The 15,251-nt window shown below is 41.2% G+C and overlaps 1 protein-coding gene across 1 annotated transcript in view; it reads left to right on the top strand.

Annotated features, from left to right (window-relative positions):
* Positions 1–10,902, top strand: part of myo5aa (myosin VAa) — a 70,611-nt gene extending 59,709 nt beyond the window's left edge. The window contains exons 31-43 of the mRNA XM_071202717.1: positions 1,599–1,655; positions 2,898–2,978; positions 3,866–4,064; positions 5,330–5,395; positions 5,884–5,977; positions 6,584–6,733; positions 7,044–7,198; positions 7,519–7,608; positions 7,750–7,900; positions 8,568–8,850; positions 9,805–9,979; positions 10,086–10,166; positions 10,615–10,902. Of these exons, the coding sequence (XP_071058818.1) occupies positions 1,599–1,655; positions 2,898–2,978; positions 3,866–4,064; positions 5,330–5,395; positions 5,884–5,977; positions 6,584–6,733; positions 7,044–7,198; positions 7,519–7,608; positions 7,750–7,900; positions 8,568–8,850; positions 9,805–9,979; positions 10,086–10,166; positions 10,615–10,767 (1,735 nt within the window). The 3' untranslated portion in view covers positions 10,768–10,902. The remainder of the gene's footprint in view (positions 1–1,598; positions 1,656–2,897; positions 2,979–3,865; positions 4,065–5,329; positions 5,396–5,883; positions 5,978–6,583; positions 6,734–7,043; positions 7,199–7,518; positions 7,609–7,749; positions 7,901–8,567; positions 8,851–9,804; positions 9,980–10,085; positions 10,167–10,614) is intronic.
* Positions 10,903–15,251: the final 4,349 nt, after the last annotated feature.

Genomic DNA, 15,251 nt, shown 5'->3' with positions numbered 1-15,251 from the left:
AGCGCGTTCTCACTACATACAACACGGAACCAACTTTTGTCTTATGATGTTAGCATAAGCACACAAATTGTATAAATAAGCATATAAACACTGTGGACCTAACCTCCTCTAGGGGGGTCCGAGGGCATGCTCCCCCGGGAAGATTTGTTTTAAAATATTGGAGTTAAAAGCATCAATCTGGTGCACTTTGAGAGCAAAATGTAAGAGATCTTTGGATACATCTCTCAACACCCATATGAAACAGAACTGTAAACAGATTTTTCTTTATGGATATTTTACAAATCACTTAAACTGTATTCTTGTTTTGTCATATAGTATTTCATAACTGTTTTTCATTTATTCTCTCTGGCTGTCCATCTCATAATGTTCACATAGAAACTAGCTGTCAATAGGAATATCATTCAGAAGAATTTGAAAAAAAATCTGTCATAAAAAGAGCTTGCACATTTAAATTCAGGTGTTGTTATGGCAACGTCAGTGGCCAAACAGCCACATTTACTGCTGCAAATACGTTCAAACATGCTGTTGACACGTAAAGCAGTGGCAACTATGCCACCATTTCAGCTGACTTTTTCTCAGAAATACTGTCACATAACATCCATATATTTCAGTGCTAGGTTGATGCTTAGCTAAGCTAACTATGAAACACTTTAACTGACAGGACTCAGGATCAACTGTGTACTGTAAGGTAGATTCTAGCTTCATGTCGAACACTGACAGTAAGTCAACATTTCCCAGAGAGCTTTCTTTGAAATCACCAGGTAACGCTAAAAAACACAACATTTAAATTGTATGACAAAGTGTTTATTTAATATATCTGGCTAGCTATAGCTACTTGCTAACGGTTAAGCTTACCCCCGCGATTCAAAGTAACGTCAACGTAGCTGTAATTTATGCTTTGCTTACATGTTCGCATAACTTGGAAATGTACTGACATTTACATACCTTGTTTACCTGGCTCAAGTGGTGGCTCTGGGGTTGTTGTGTGAGCCACCACTTGAGAATTGTTGTCGTCTTTTTTAAGAAAATGTTTTCTTATGTCCATCTTCAAAAACTCTGAGTCCAACTGACAGTTTATTTTAAACATTGTCACAGCTCACAGGATAGGTAAATTACAATCCCGCCGTGCTCTCTTGTGTCATGATGAGGTTCAGGTAAAGCACGGTTAATGTATTGAGAGTACTTTGAGAGTAGGCAATCTAGGCATATTAACACAATTAATTAATAATTAAATATACTTATCACGGCGACGGTGTACTGAGATTTATTTTATTTGCTAGGGGGCCCCTTAGTGGCTGCGGGGCCCTAAGCGGCCGCTTATGTCGCTTAATGGGTCGGGCCGGCTCTGTTTGCAACCCATTGTAATGCCTATAGTTGCACAAAAGCATGGCAGGTGGAGGTGACATGTTTGTATAGTGACACAAGTACCATGAAAGATAATAAATGGCAAACAAAATGTAATTTATTTAATGGAAGTGTGAATTCACTTCACCCAAATCCCATCATATATTTTTGATCCAAATGTTGTGTCTGTTATTACCATGATATATACATTAAATAAATGTGTGTGTTTGTGAACACTGCCTTGTCCTGTGCAGATCTCCTAGGTTCATGCGTAAGCCGTTGGAAGTCAGTGATCTCCTGAGTAGGCTGAGGTAAAAAAAAAAAAGCAGACGTGGCCTATGCATCATGGGACAGAGCATGCATGGCCACGCTGATGCAAAACCAGAGTGAAAAAGATCTGTTTTACTGAGGCTGAAACAGATGACTCTACGTCTTCGTGCTGGTGAAAGCTTGGGTAGCTGTTTCTGCGCTAACCGCATGATGAATAACGAAGCCGCTCTAGCTACAGTTCAGGTCGGACTTATGCTCTAACAGACAGTTATTATTAAACACATGTGCTTTGAAGTCATATTTTAAGATTCTTCGTTTTGCATGGGATCTCCTAATTAAGCATGAGTCTCTCAAACTGAAGAGAGAATCAGTTTTCCTCAAAACAAAGATATGAAGATGTATTCAGGGGCTTCTGGTCTGTTTTCGGAGATGCTGCAGAACACCATGTTTAAATGCAGTGTTTTCTAAATGTGCAGCATGACAGCATGGAAAGGTCTGAGCTTCAAAGGGTTCCATGTAGTCTTCAGTTGTAGTTTAACCTTTACTAACACATAGATTTCAACCTGACTTCCTCACTCACTGACTTTCAGGCAGTGTTGGGTTGGATGCTGTTATAGCAGGCCTCCTGTCTCAGCTCTATGGAATGAGTTTGGCATACATCCTGCATGAAAGCCCACTTTTCTCTTTGTTTGTCCAAGCAGCACACCTTAAAGGAATTTCATTTTAAATGTTTCTGCAAGGAATCATCATGTTAACATGTATTTGTTTTTAAATGCATGTCATCTCATTGGTCTTGAAAATATGCACATTGTACAGTAAGATGGCAAAGTAAACGCATATTTGATATTGTACACACACAATAGCTAGCTAACAGCAGACATATTCTCTGTTTTTGGGCAGTCTTTACAATACTGTGTACAATACATGTTACTCACTTTGCTTGTGAAATTATTTGTTCAAAACAGACATTAGTAGAAATTACTGCATTTGAAAAATAACCTGAATCCACGGTTATCAGAATATCTATCTATTTTGTTAGATTTTATTCAAATTACAGATTTATTTATATCACAGTCTGAACAAGTTGTATGCATATTTTTCTCTACAGTCACATTCAGTACAGCTTAAACTCCAGATAATATGACTTCAAATTGGACAGTGTTTGAACATGCACACATGCAGACATTTTATTCTTGTTTTGCACACTTCTCCCCAACCCAACCATCCCGCTTCTGTCTTGTTGTCATTGTGTTGTTCATGTTCCTTTGTGTTGTGTCGGTCAGATCTGCCGCTCCAGACCTCCACAAGCTGAATGAGGACGGAGAGCTGTGGCTGGTTAATCAGGGCTTAAAGGAAACTATCAGGTGTTTTTATTTGAGCATGAAGCATTTGCCTTCTCACAGGAAAGGATGTGCGCTGCTGTTGTTTCTTCATTCATGTACTTCTTCTTTCTTTCGCTGTATCAACCGTTCAGAGTTTTCTCTCACAACTTTCAATGGTGTCCAACTTAACAGTTTTGCGACGTATCAACCGTTCAGAGTTTTCTCTCACAACTTTCAATGGTGTCCAACTTAACAGTTTTGCGACGTATGCCTGTGTTTTGGTTTGATGTGACTAATGCCCCTTTCACACCAATGCATTTTCAGCTCCGGCTCGGAGCTGGAGCTGAAAAGTACCGGTTTTTCCTGTTCACACCGCAGCGGCGCCGCCTCTTAGCTCCGGAATCCAGTTCACTTCCAGCTCCAAAAAATTGTCGGCCTAGAGCAGTGTTTCTCAAACTTTTTTATACCAAGGAGGAGTCCAAGAAACGATCCATGTACGACATTCATAAAGTTAAAAAAGCAGTTATAAAAACTGTTTTTGTTGTAAAGATGCAGTGGAGTAATGTGTTCTCTAAGGAGTAAATCAAAACGAATCGGCGTTGGATGCATGTTGTTCATGTGGAGAGCCGTGTGCAGGGAATCCCCTCTGAATGTCCTATTCAGCCCCTTTAATGAGGCAGCATATTTAAGAAAAGGTGTTCAGAGAGCTGGGCTGCTGGTGATGTCTGCACAGCATGCTCCTGCGTCCCCATGCTGCGGTGAAATCCTCTCTCACTGTCATATGAAGTTTCATTCACACAATAACGCTGATTTGTTTTCCCCTTTTCTCCCATGTGTGCCCTCTCACACTCTTTCGCCTATCCCACTCCATCTTCCTCCTCACTTTTCTCTTCCCTCATCCCTACCCTCCTTCCTTCACCCCCCCTCAGGTTACTGGAGCACCAGCTGCAGACTCAGCGGCGAGGCTACGATAACGAGGTGGAGTCGTTGCGTGGCGAGCTGCAGAACGTGAAGGAGGAGAACAACCGCCAGCAGCAGCTCTTAGCCCAGAACCTGCAGCTGCCTCCAGAGGCCCGCATCGAGGCCAGCCTGCAGCACGAGATCACCCGCCTCACCAACGAGAACCTGGTACGCTGAACACACACACACACACACACACACACACACACACACACACACACACACACACACACACACACACACACACAGAGGAACAGCGGTAACTCTAACCCAGGGGTGTCCAAACTACGTCCCAGGGGCCCAAATGCGGCCCGCGGACCATTTTGAATCGGCCCTCACTCAGCAAATAAAAAAAGTATAATGACTTAAGTATAATAAACTTCTGCTTGTCTTACTTCTTAAATATGTTCAAATGTACAAAACAACCTTGAAATATACCCTTCATATTTCCTCTTATGATAAGCAATCTGAAGCTTCTGTTTTAAGGAATGAGATTTCTTTAAGCATTTTCAAGTATCAAGAATAATTTACCTACATTGGATTGACTTTTCCAACTTCCAACTTAACTTACGAGGCAATAAACCTCTCCTCCCAGACTGGCCCAGCCCTTCGTATATTTGTCTGTGTGTGGCCCTCGGTGGAAAAAGTTTGGACACCCCTGCTCTAACCTGTACTGCACTTTCAGTATACTTTTCCCTACTTTCCGATAGTTGGTATTGCTCAATTGTCAAGAGTCTAAAGTTGACATTTTGGGAAGTATGTATGTTAGCTTGCTCGTTGACAATCAGTTTAGAGAATTGTCTCTCCCAAAATGTCACACCACGACCTCAAAGATGAAGCCTTTAAATCTGTTACACATATGATTGCCTTCCAATTGCAGCAAAGACGCAGAAAGAGGTGCTTGTTTGTTCTTAGTTAATTTCAGAAAATGACTTGAATGCTAGCAAGTTAATGTATCATCTTTTCTCTTCTCAAGCACAACAATACTTTGGGGGACGACTTTGCTAGTGTGCAAAAAAAGGCAGAATGACTGTTTACCAAAGCCCTTCATATAGATGGCATAAGATATCAACATTTGGTATATACAAAATATTGCTTTCAGCTGTAAGGGAATTGCTGCGTTATTCCTGCTCTGCATCCAGAGCACAATCTTCAGAAAGGAAAAGTAAAGATTGGTAACACATGACTCTGGTGCCTTTAAACCAGAATCTACATCTCCATACAACAACATACGCATACAGACTCAGTGCTTTCTGGCGAAATGCAGTTATATTGTGATGAGTATAAAAAGGAGAGTGACAAACTACCGACAGTTCTTCTGAATGACAGTTACAGTTCATGTATCGTGGGTTGGTGGTTTCATTCCCACCTGGGTCTCCCACTGAAAATCATCGTCACACACACTCATCTGCGTGTTGGGTGTCACCTGACAGGAGCTCCTGGCTGACGACCCCGAAGCATCCAGAGAGGCTCGAGTCAAGATTTTACGACGGATGGTTGTATGTAGAGTGTGTGTGTGCGCGCGTGTGTGTGTGTGTGTGTGTGTGTGTGTGTGTGTGTGTGTGTGTGTGTGCGTGCATCCGTGTGTGTTTGCATGTGTCAGAACTAACGGATGTTGTGTGTTTTGAATGAAGCGGCTCTAACTCTCCACAGAGCGTCTTCTAACTCACAGCGGAGCAGCTCTGCACCTTTCTCCCGTTTTCTAACAGCCACGAGTCCTGAAACGTTGCTTCCTCTGAAAACAAAACAATCAGCAGCTCTTACGTTGATTCAACCTTCCCTTCCCTGCTCTTTCTGTTTGTTTGTTTGTTTGTTTGTTTGTTTGTTTGTCTGCTTCGAAGACTTTGGCTGATGCAAAGCCTGCAGCTGATTTACAAAAGTGTATGTTTTTAACCACTGGGCGGCGACAGCGTGAAGCTCTCTTAGAATTCAGAAGCTTTCCCATGTCCTCACTACTCTCTATTTTTCTATCACTCCCAACCTTCAGGATCTAATGGAGCAGCTGGAGAAACAGGACCGAACCATCCGCAAGCTGAAGAAGCAGCTGAAGGTTTACTCCAAGAGGATCGGAGAGATGGGAGGTAAGGGAGCAGAGGATTAAGAGTCTGTATGTTTGATCATAACGCTACAACATATAGCCTGATGTATAATGTGTATAATTGGCGTGCTTCCACCATCCTCTCTTCCGGAGATATTTGAGGAGATGGTGAGAAAGCAAGGCCGTCAAATCACATGCGACCCCAAACACATCCTGTATAGAGAGTTTGAGGGCAGAAGGTATAGATTACCAAACTGTAGATTGAACAGGTATAAGTTTTCCTTTGTTCCGCTGTCATCAAGCTGCTGAACAGTCAGAAACCATTGTGATTATGCTGTTAGGAGTTGTTGGGAGGGGCAATGTTTACAGTGTAGTTTGTGCAATCGAGAAGGTTAAATAAGGGAAGTGCATTATGGGTAAATGGGTATGGACACAATAGGGATATGTGCAATTTGACGGACACTATGCGTAGGTGCAGTAGGGAAAGTGCTGTACCTGTTTGTTTCTTGTTTGTTTCTTTGCCATGTGATCTCTGTTCTGTATCAATGACTGATTGACCTGCATGTTTTATGTGTATTATCTCGATGCCCAAGACAAATTTCTTTAAGGGAGACAATAAAGCTTTATCTTATCTTATCTTATTTCACAGCGGGTCAAACCGAGGGACAGACGTCTCCGGGACAGGTGGTGGACGAGCCGATTCATCCTGTCAACATTCCCCGCAGGGAGAAAGATTTCCAAGGGATGCTGGAGTACAACAAGGAGGATGAGCTCAAACTGGTCAAGAACCTCATCCTGGGTAAGACCTGACTATAAAGAGCATCAACACGAGTCATCAAAATCCTGAATAATCCTTGAGAGGTCATTGAAGGACCCTTGGGCTCTGTCTCAAGTTGCATTTTGAGGATTCAACTTAGAACTGTTTGACTTTTTAAGACAACTTGAGAATCGCTCAATTCCAGTTATCAATTAAAGCTGCTAGAATAAAGATTATAATCACAGTTTTCTCTAGTCGGAAACCATAAACCTTTCGTCGAATATGAAGCTGAAGCTTGATCACTGAACTCTTGATCACTGAACTCTTGGTCACTGAACTCTTGTCTCTGCAGAGCTGAAGCCTCGAGGGGTAGCTGTGAATCTGATCCCAGGTCTGCCGGCCTACATCCTGTTCATGTGTCTGAGACATGCCGACTACGTCAACGATGACCAGAAGGTCCGCACCTTGCTCACCTCCACCATCAACAGTATCAAGAAGATCCTGAAGGTATGCATAGTGTGTTTGTGTGTAGGGCAGTAGTTCTTGTATAAAGCTGAATGATGATGTCAATCCTACAAAGAAAGGATGATAAGAGTTTCCGGGCGATCTGTACACAGTTGATTAGTACTTGTAGCATTACATGTCCCTGGTAAGTGTCGAGTAAATGTGTTTAAAGGTGATAGCAGAATCTGTTTCTTCTTTATTTGAATCAAGATGCTTTAAAAGCTGCTTCTCAGTCATCTGGGGGACGAAATGACTGAGAGAGGCTCTGATATCTTGATTATCAACATAACCTGCTGATTTACTGACTTAATTTGTTCTTTCAGAAACGAGGAGACGACTTTGAGACCGTCTCCTTCTGGCTATCCAACACCTGCCGCTTCTTGCATTGTCTCAAACAGTACAGCGGAGACGAGGTGAGACTGACACAACACCAACCGAGAAACTCTCTCACATATGTACACAGTCATGAAGAAGGATTGTTAGAATTCTACATTATGGCTTTTAATTAAACAAGAACGGTTGTAACCCTGTATCTGCCCGTGTCTTCGTGTCAGGCCTTCATGAAGCACAACACGACGAGGCAGAACGAACACTGTCTGTCCAACTTCGACCTGGCAGAGTACCGACAGGTGATCAGCGACCTGGCCATCCAGATCTACCAGCAGCTCATCAAGTGCATGGAGAACATCCTGCAGCCCAGTATAGGTGTGTGCATGAACACGTCCGAGTGCGTGTGCTACTGCTAGGGCTGGGGGTCACCAGAAGTATCACTATACCATTGTAATACAAAAAGTATACAAATTGCGACTTTGTAATATACAACAAATATTGCAATGTATTTATTGTTCAAGTGCAAATTAGAGAATAGAGTTTAATTACATCTTTAGTTGATTTTATTGCGGATTGTCAAGCAGGCAGACTTGTCAACACTGTCAAAACAAAAGTAGTCTGACAAAGTGTCAGTGTTACATTATAAAATGTCCAACTTATCGAATGCATATGTATTTTTTTTAAAGTTAGATTTGTTTTTATAATATTGATAGTTTATGTAATGAAAGATTAACTTTGTCACATGAACGAACAAGACTTGGTGTTCGCGTATTCATTGACCATGCAATATCATGATGCTTTGCTTTATCAAAGTACCCACTCCTAGCTTCTACAAGCTAACGCTACAGTAGAATAATGTCATTTCCACGTAATAATAATAATACATTGTGATTTCATTGTGCTTCTCCTGGTGCTCAAAGATGCTTTACAAGCAAGTAAAGAGAAATAACAAAAGCTAATAAAGTAAAAAGTGCTAAGTTTAGAGGAGTAGGAGTTGAAGGCAATAGTACTTACAGTAAAGTACCTGTGTGTGTCCCTGCAGTGTCTGGCATGCTGGAGCACGAGACCATCCAGGGCGTGTCGGGGGTGAAGCCCACGGGTCTCCGTAAGAGGACGTCCAGCATCGCGGACGAGGGCACCTACACCCTGGACTCCATCCTGCGGCAGCTCAGCGCCTTCCACTCCACCATGTGCCAGCACGGCACCGACCCCGAGCTCATGAAGCAGGTGGTGAAGCAGCAGTTTTACATAATCGGGGCTGTCACCCTCAACAACCTGCTGCTGCGCAAAGACATGTGCTCCTGGAGCAAAGGCATGCAGATCAGGTGAGACAAGGGGCAGCTGGGAGGGAGACTGCTCTGCTTTCTGGGTTGTGAACACTTGGTGTCGAACTCAATTTAGTCGAGGGCCACATTAGTGTTATGGTTGCACTCGAAGGGCCGGTTGTAACATTAAGACTTTATAAATATGCATGTATAAATATATCATACAGTACATATATAAAATAATGTATTATATTACATTATGACCTCTGCATTGGATTATTATCGGATAGGGTAATAACTTAACTTAACTACTTCTGAAAGCAGAAGTCTAGGGCAAATAATGCAAGTCTCTTGAGTGCGCATGTCACAAAACGAGATGCATTGTGGGATATGTAGTTTATGGGCAACGTGCTTCTGTAAAGCGACATGTGACCTTGAGTTTGACACCCCTGACTTAGAGGGATAGTTTACCCCAAACTCAAAAAGACATATTTCAGTCTAGATTGTTTCAGGTGTGTTTTCACAATTTTGACTGGAGAGAAGTATGCTTACTCTGACTTAAAGTATACAAGTTATTACAATTATTTCTTTATTTTACCTACTTTGCAACTTGATTTTTTAGATTGTTTAAGTTCGCACCTACAGATACCAAAGCAAATTCCTTGTTTGTGTAAACGCACCTGGCAATAAACATGATTCTGATTCTGATCATTCCTGAACTGAAAATGTTACTTTAGTGGAAGTACAGAAGTTTTATCAGCAAAATGTATCAAAACTAAAAGTACTAGATATGCCTAATTTCTCTTTTCACAATATTTCGTTATTACAAAAAGTAACATTCCGTTTTTATTATCAATAAATGCATGTCATATCATTTAAACAATGTAGTTTGTGATTGTTGAGCCAGTTTTTCTTGGTGTTAGTAATGTTATGCTTTTGGTTGATTGCGCTTATCAAGTCACTTAAGCATGAGCTAAATAAAATGTATTGTAATGTAATCGTGTGTGTTTGCAGGTACAACGTGAGCCAGCTGGAGGAGTGGCTCAGGGACAAAGGGCTGATGGTGTGCGGGGCGAAGGAGACGCTGGAGCCTCTAATCCAGGCCGCTCAGCTGCTGCAGGTAAAGAAGAAGACCGACGAGGACGCCGAGGCCATCTGCTCCATGTGCCTGGCCCTCACCACGGCTCAGGTACACTGTCCTACAACACTGCATTCAGAGAAACCAGACAAGATGTCTCTGTCCGTCTGAACGCTAAGAAATGTGTTTGTAACTGTCTGTGTTGTGTCTCTTTCAGATTGTGAAGGTCCTGAACCTTTATACACCAGTCAACGAGTTTGAGGAGAGGGTATCAGTGTCATTCATACGAACCATACAGGTAATTCACTCATGCAGAATTAATACAAAACTGTTTTCTGGACATATGCTACATGTACTATTTTAAAATCAGGAAAACGCCAATCTAGTAATGTTCATTTTAATTTGATAGTAAGTAACTTCATGTGGCAAATGGACAACACTTTAGCACTGTTGCTAATTCATTTGCACTTGCTACAAAATTGGCAGGGCGTTGTGTTTACTGCTTTTCACTTCACTTTTCTACGTTCCAAGTTATCACTGGGCACAAACTTCATCTTATTATTGTTAAGTGCAAGGAATTAAAAAAAAAAGTTGCAAGGTGACTGCCTAGCAATCATGCAAAGCACTAGAAAGTGCACAACCACTGGAACAGTCCCCTGAACCCTATTAAGAACATCTCTGTATAAATGTGACTGCATATGATCTAATTCCCTGCTATTCCTGTGCTCTCTTATTTTTCCATTCAGACTCGTTTGCGCGACCGTTGTGAGAGTCCCCAGTTGTTGATGGACACCAAGATGATTTACCCCGTCACCTTCCCATTCAGCCCGTCCTCACTCGCCCTGGAAACCATCCAGGTCCCCGGCTCTCTTAATCTGGCCTTCCTCACACGTGTCTAAACTCGACAGGAAGGCGGAGAAGATGATGTAGTGGCCACATGACACTCACTAGCCCACAAAGACGTTGTACTACACAATCATCAAAAGAGAGATACAAAAAGAAAATTAAAAGCGTTGAACACACTCAAAAATGAACACGATTTGAGCAGTTATTTCTAAAAGAAAAAATCTTCTAATTCAAAACACGGTTTCCAGTAAAGAATCGCTGGTCTGAATCTGGACACTGACACACAAAATTAAACTCTCAAACACAACCACATGCTGAACTCTAAACATGCATCTGTACAAAACATACATCCACTTCTGTCTCACAAAGCGCACAGATGCACTCGCTGGTTTAAATGTCATCATCCACTGCTTGTAAAATCGCCTGCCTCTTAGAGAAGCCACAGGGCCATATCAATGCCTCCTCGCGCTCCATCGAGTCCGTCTTAGTGGACCCCAGCTTCCAGATCTGTGTGTAAACTCGCTGTAAGATCTCGTCATCGTGTCGTTCCCCGAAGAGAATGTATATTGCCACACGAAGGAGGAGAGTCCTCAGAAAGAAAGTAACTTGATGAGGTTGGTATGTCGGGTCTCAAAGTGAGTTTTGAGTCCGCATATGAAGCGTTATGAGTGATAGCCATGCTAAAGGGCTTCCTCTCTGAAAACAGTCAAGACAACACAGAACTCATCGTCTGTACTATATAATTTATACATATATAAATATGAATAATATATATATCGTGTATTTTATTTATTGCATTTAACTCCGTCCCCACCCTCCCTTTTTGAGATTAAGAGCTTTCTCCTCCGATATATGAAGGATAGGATTTTGCTGAATCACCGAAGGGGGGGGGGGGGTTGCACTGCGTACGCTTTACTCTCTCTTCTCGTCTTCTCTGGTCAAAGCCTGTTTTGTTATCATCAACGTGGAACTATTTATTTCAGTATTATCATTTTCTGTTGTGTATATCGTGAAGAAGCCATGTCTCACTGAGCAGAGAGGGTTTGTCTTGGATGTGTCCATCTTTACAACATGTGTATCTGCTTTATTCCCACAAAGACCACAAACCGCAGCTTTGGAGGCCGATTCCTCTCCTCTCTTTTCATTCATGTCCGTCCTATGCCTTCCTGTTCAGCCACCAAGACAACACAACATGGGCCTTTTATTACCAAAACCAACAGCATAGGTGCAGCTGTTTTCCATTCCAATTGCACCGTTAAATTAAGGGTTCACTGACATTTTCTTTTTGGTGCACAATATGTTTTGGTCCAGATATTTAGGACTTTCCTTCAACTGTGATATTACACCTCACCCGCTATAACTCAGTATGGATACATTGCTGCTGCTGCCGTCATACAACCAGCATGCGCTTTGCTTTACTAGTCAGTAGAAATACAACTTCACACTTGTTGTTGTTTTCTTCTACAAAGAAACATCGATGTAGTCTTCTGATTGGAGAGTGAGGGAATCTGCCCATGTTGTTACACAAAGTGTTTTGTCTGCGTTCACATTGTCCTCGCTGCCTCGTGTTTAGCACTTTTCCCCCCCGTTTACTTCCTGTTGTGCCATTAGTATTAACAGCCAACCCAGTTTGCCTCTTGCCCTCATGTGAACCTTACTTTGTCCTAAAGGCCTTTCATATTTTTTTTTTTTTTTTTTTTTTGAAAGGTGCTTAAATATATAGGAGGTTGTGAATCGTCTCCAAAAACTGAACTCGGTACGTTTGATTGGTTATGTTTTGTTTCTTCTAAAACCAACCAACATTCAACCAAATGTGTTTTGCATTTGAAATATCCGTGCACTTGCTCTTGTGAAGCTACAGTACATGCTGAGAAATATACATATTTAAACATCTTCAAAATTGTAAGTGGAGTAAAGAGAAGTTAGTGTGTGAAGTTTGTGTTGCACTTGTATTTGAGAATAATTGAATATGCTGTCGTTGGGACCACATGTTATCAATCTGCCTTTTTGTTACATTATTAGGTGGTTTCAAGTATGCTTTGTGTAAAGAGTACATATCTGTTGCAAGTAAGACGGTAACTGGAAGGAATTTATTTAACATATGAATGTTTCAAGTTGTTAATGAAGTGTTTTAGCTGCACATTTTTGGGCAAAGCCTTATTTGAATATTTGCCACCTGAGTGACTAAAACACAAAATCGTCATTGTGTCACTCCAGGGTTTTTTTCCACTGTAAAATTAATATTAAATGTGATATTTTGTTCTGATAAGGTGTCCTTTTGGTCAACAGTTATTGCCACAGGGTTGCACTGTTTTGCCATAAGTCCAAAATGCATTTTTTAGACATTGCTGAGGAAGACGGATAAATAATAGATTGACAAGAACTGTAAAAAGAAACACTCCAACACCTTCCTGCTGGACTGCAACCCATTAAGCTTCCTCTGCCACATTCCCCACGCCAGTGGGCGCTTCACTTCCTTATTCAGTGATTTCTTTTTGCAGTTTTATTCAGACTATGAAATATTGCAAGCCACAGGAAGGAAGACACTTGTGATTGTTGTGGATGCAGCACCAGCTTTCTCACACTTGCTCAGACTGTCCTTGTCGTCTGATATATTAAGAATAGTTTCAGTGGAGCGAAAACATTCACATTCATGTGTTCGTATTGTTGAGCAGCGTTGTTTCCCTGGGCTTCTCTTGGGCTCTCAAACAGAAATAAGTGTCATTCCTTCACTCTGCGTTTTTACACGAAGGGGAGAGTTGGTTGTACGATACGACGTAGACATTATAAATGACCATTGTTCTTATCAGCACTAGCGTTGAATGTGCCATTTTAAATATTGTTAACGATCATAAATCATCACCTCAGCTGTCGTGGTACCGGCGTGAACACGCTGGTACCAGATGTTTCCTCTCTGACCCATGTGTACAAACTGGACTGTTTGTAGTTTCTGGTAGTTGTGCTTAGTGAATGTGTTCACCGTTAAGAAACTTGGAATAAATTGTCAAATCTGTAAAAGTAAAATAAATGAATACAGCATTGTTGGTTTGTCTCTGGGAGATTATTTCAGGGTTTTAAAGGGACCCTATTGTTCTAATTTTCAGGTTCATATTTTGTTTCTCTACTATGACATGTGTGTTTTAATGTTCAAAAAGATCTTTATTTTTCTCATACTGCTGCTGCAGCACCTCTTTTCACCCTCTGTCTGAAACCAGAGCTCAGTCTGCTTTGATTGGTTAACTGGCCGGCTCTGCTGTGATTGGTTAACCGCCTTTAGATGTCCCGCCCTTTAATTTAACGTACAATGAAGCACAAGTGTAACATAGTGAGTCCTAATAGGGCCTTGTTCAGAAAATGTGATTCCTTGAGTAATACAAAAAAAAGTGAGTTAAATGAACTGCATTGGCAGCATTTGAAAAGCTTTGTGTTGACTTTATTTCCTTGAAATTGTTTTGTTTTCTTTCACTGCCCACACAAGACTGCAGATGATCAGAGCTTCATGCAATAGATTACATGTAATGGGAGTACTCATGTCGTGGCTCATTCTTGTAGGATATTTAAAACGGTGCCACATTAACAGGGCGCCGCTTCTTGACTCACACGTTAAAAACAGTCCAAATAAAACTGATTTCTTTGCCTTCCTCTGGCGGATTGATTTACTTCTTCCATACAATTAAACAAATAAACAAACATGATAACGTGAGCTCAAGAACTGTACCGATTCCCCGTTCCGTGCTGGAGACCATTTCCGCTGAGGCTCAGTCCCACCCCTTCCTTATATAGCAGCTGATTGATCACAATAAATCAAAACTATTCTCACAATATTTCATTCAATACTAATTCATAAATCGAAAGAATATATTAAGATCTAAATTAATTAGAAAATAATACATTTATTATCAACACAAAAAGTGGCTAACAACACATCTGGAAACAACACACGCATGGAACATTGTATACGACTGTCTCAGAACATGAATTCAATATCCACATTTATTTCAGATTTCACAAAGTCATTCATTTCTAGTTTGTATTACAGAAAAGGAAGTGATGCAATGTAACATCAACCAGTTTAAAATTGTTTGTTTTTTCAATTAAATGTATAATCTGTACAGGATTAGGCTGTAAATGTAATTTTGCGGGCGTCGCAGGTAATGCTGCAGCTTAAACACTAAACCAAGAAGCTTACTGCTTTCTGACAATCCTCGTCACTGGAAAACTCAACGTAGTTCTCCACGGACAAATACCTACTGCACAGAAGAGGAACATATTCTCTCGTAAGGTAAAATGTTGTCTTTGATATGGTGTGGAAATAATGTTGGTGTGTGTTGTGTTTACATTTGGATTGACGTGATGTAATCTGCTGCGCAGTCGAGTTGTAATCTTCTGATAGAACTGCCTGAATGAGTTTGGCATGACGTATTTTCTGTATATTGTGTACAAAAACAATATGACGATTACCTCAAGAACAGCCTGTCAACTGTCACTTATGTTCGGAGATGTAGAAATAATAAACATTTTATAATTGAGTACTCAT

This window comes from Pseudochaenichthys georgianus, chromosome 3 (genome assembly GCF_902827115.2).
Source record: "Pseudochaenichthys georgianus chromosome 3, fPseGeo1.2, whole genome shotgun sequence".
NCBI lineage: Eukaryota > Metazoa > Chordata > Actinopteri > Perciformes > Channichthyidae > Pseudochaenichthys > Pseudochaenichthys georgianus.
This window is presented reverse-complemented; position numbering and strand designations above follow the sequence as displayed.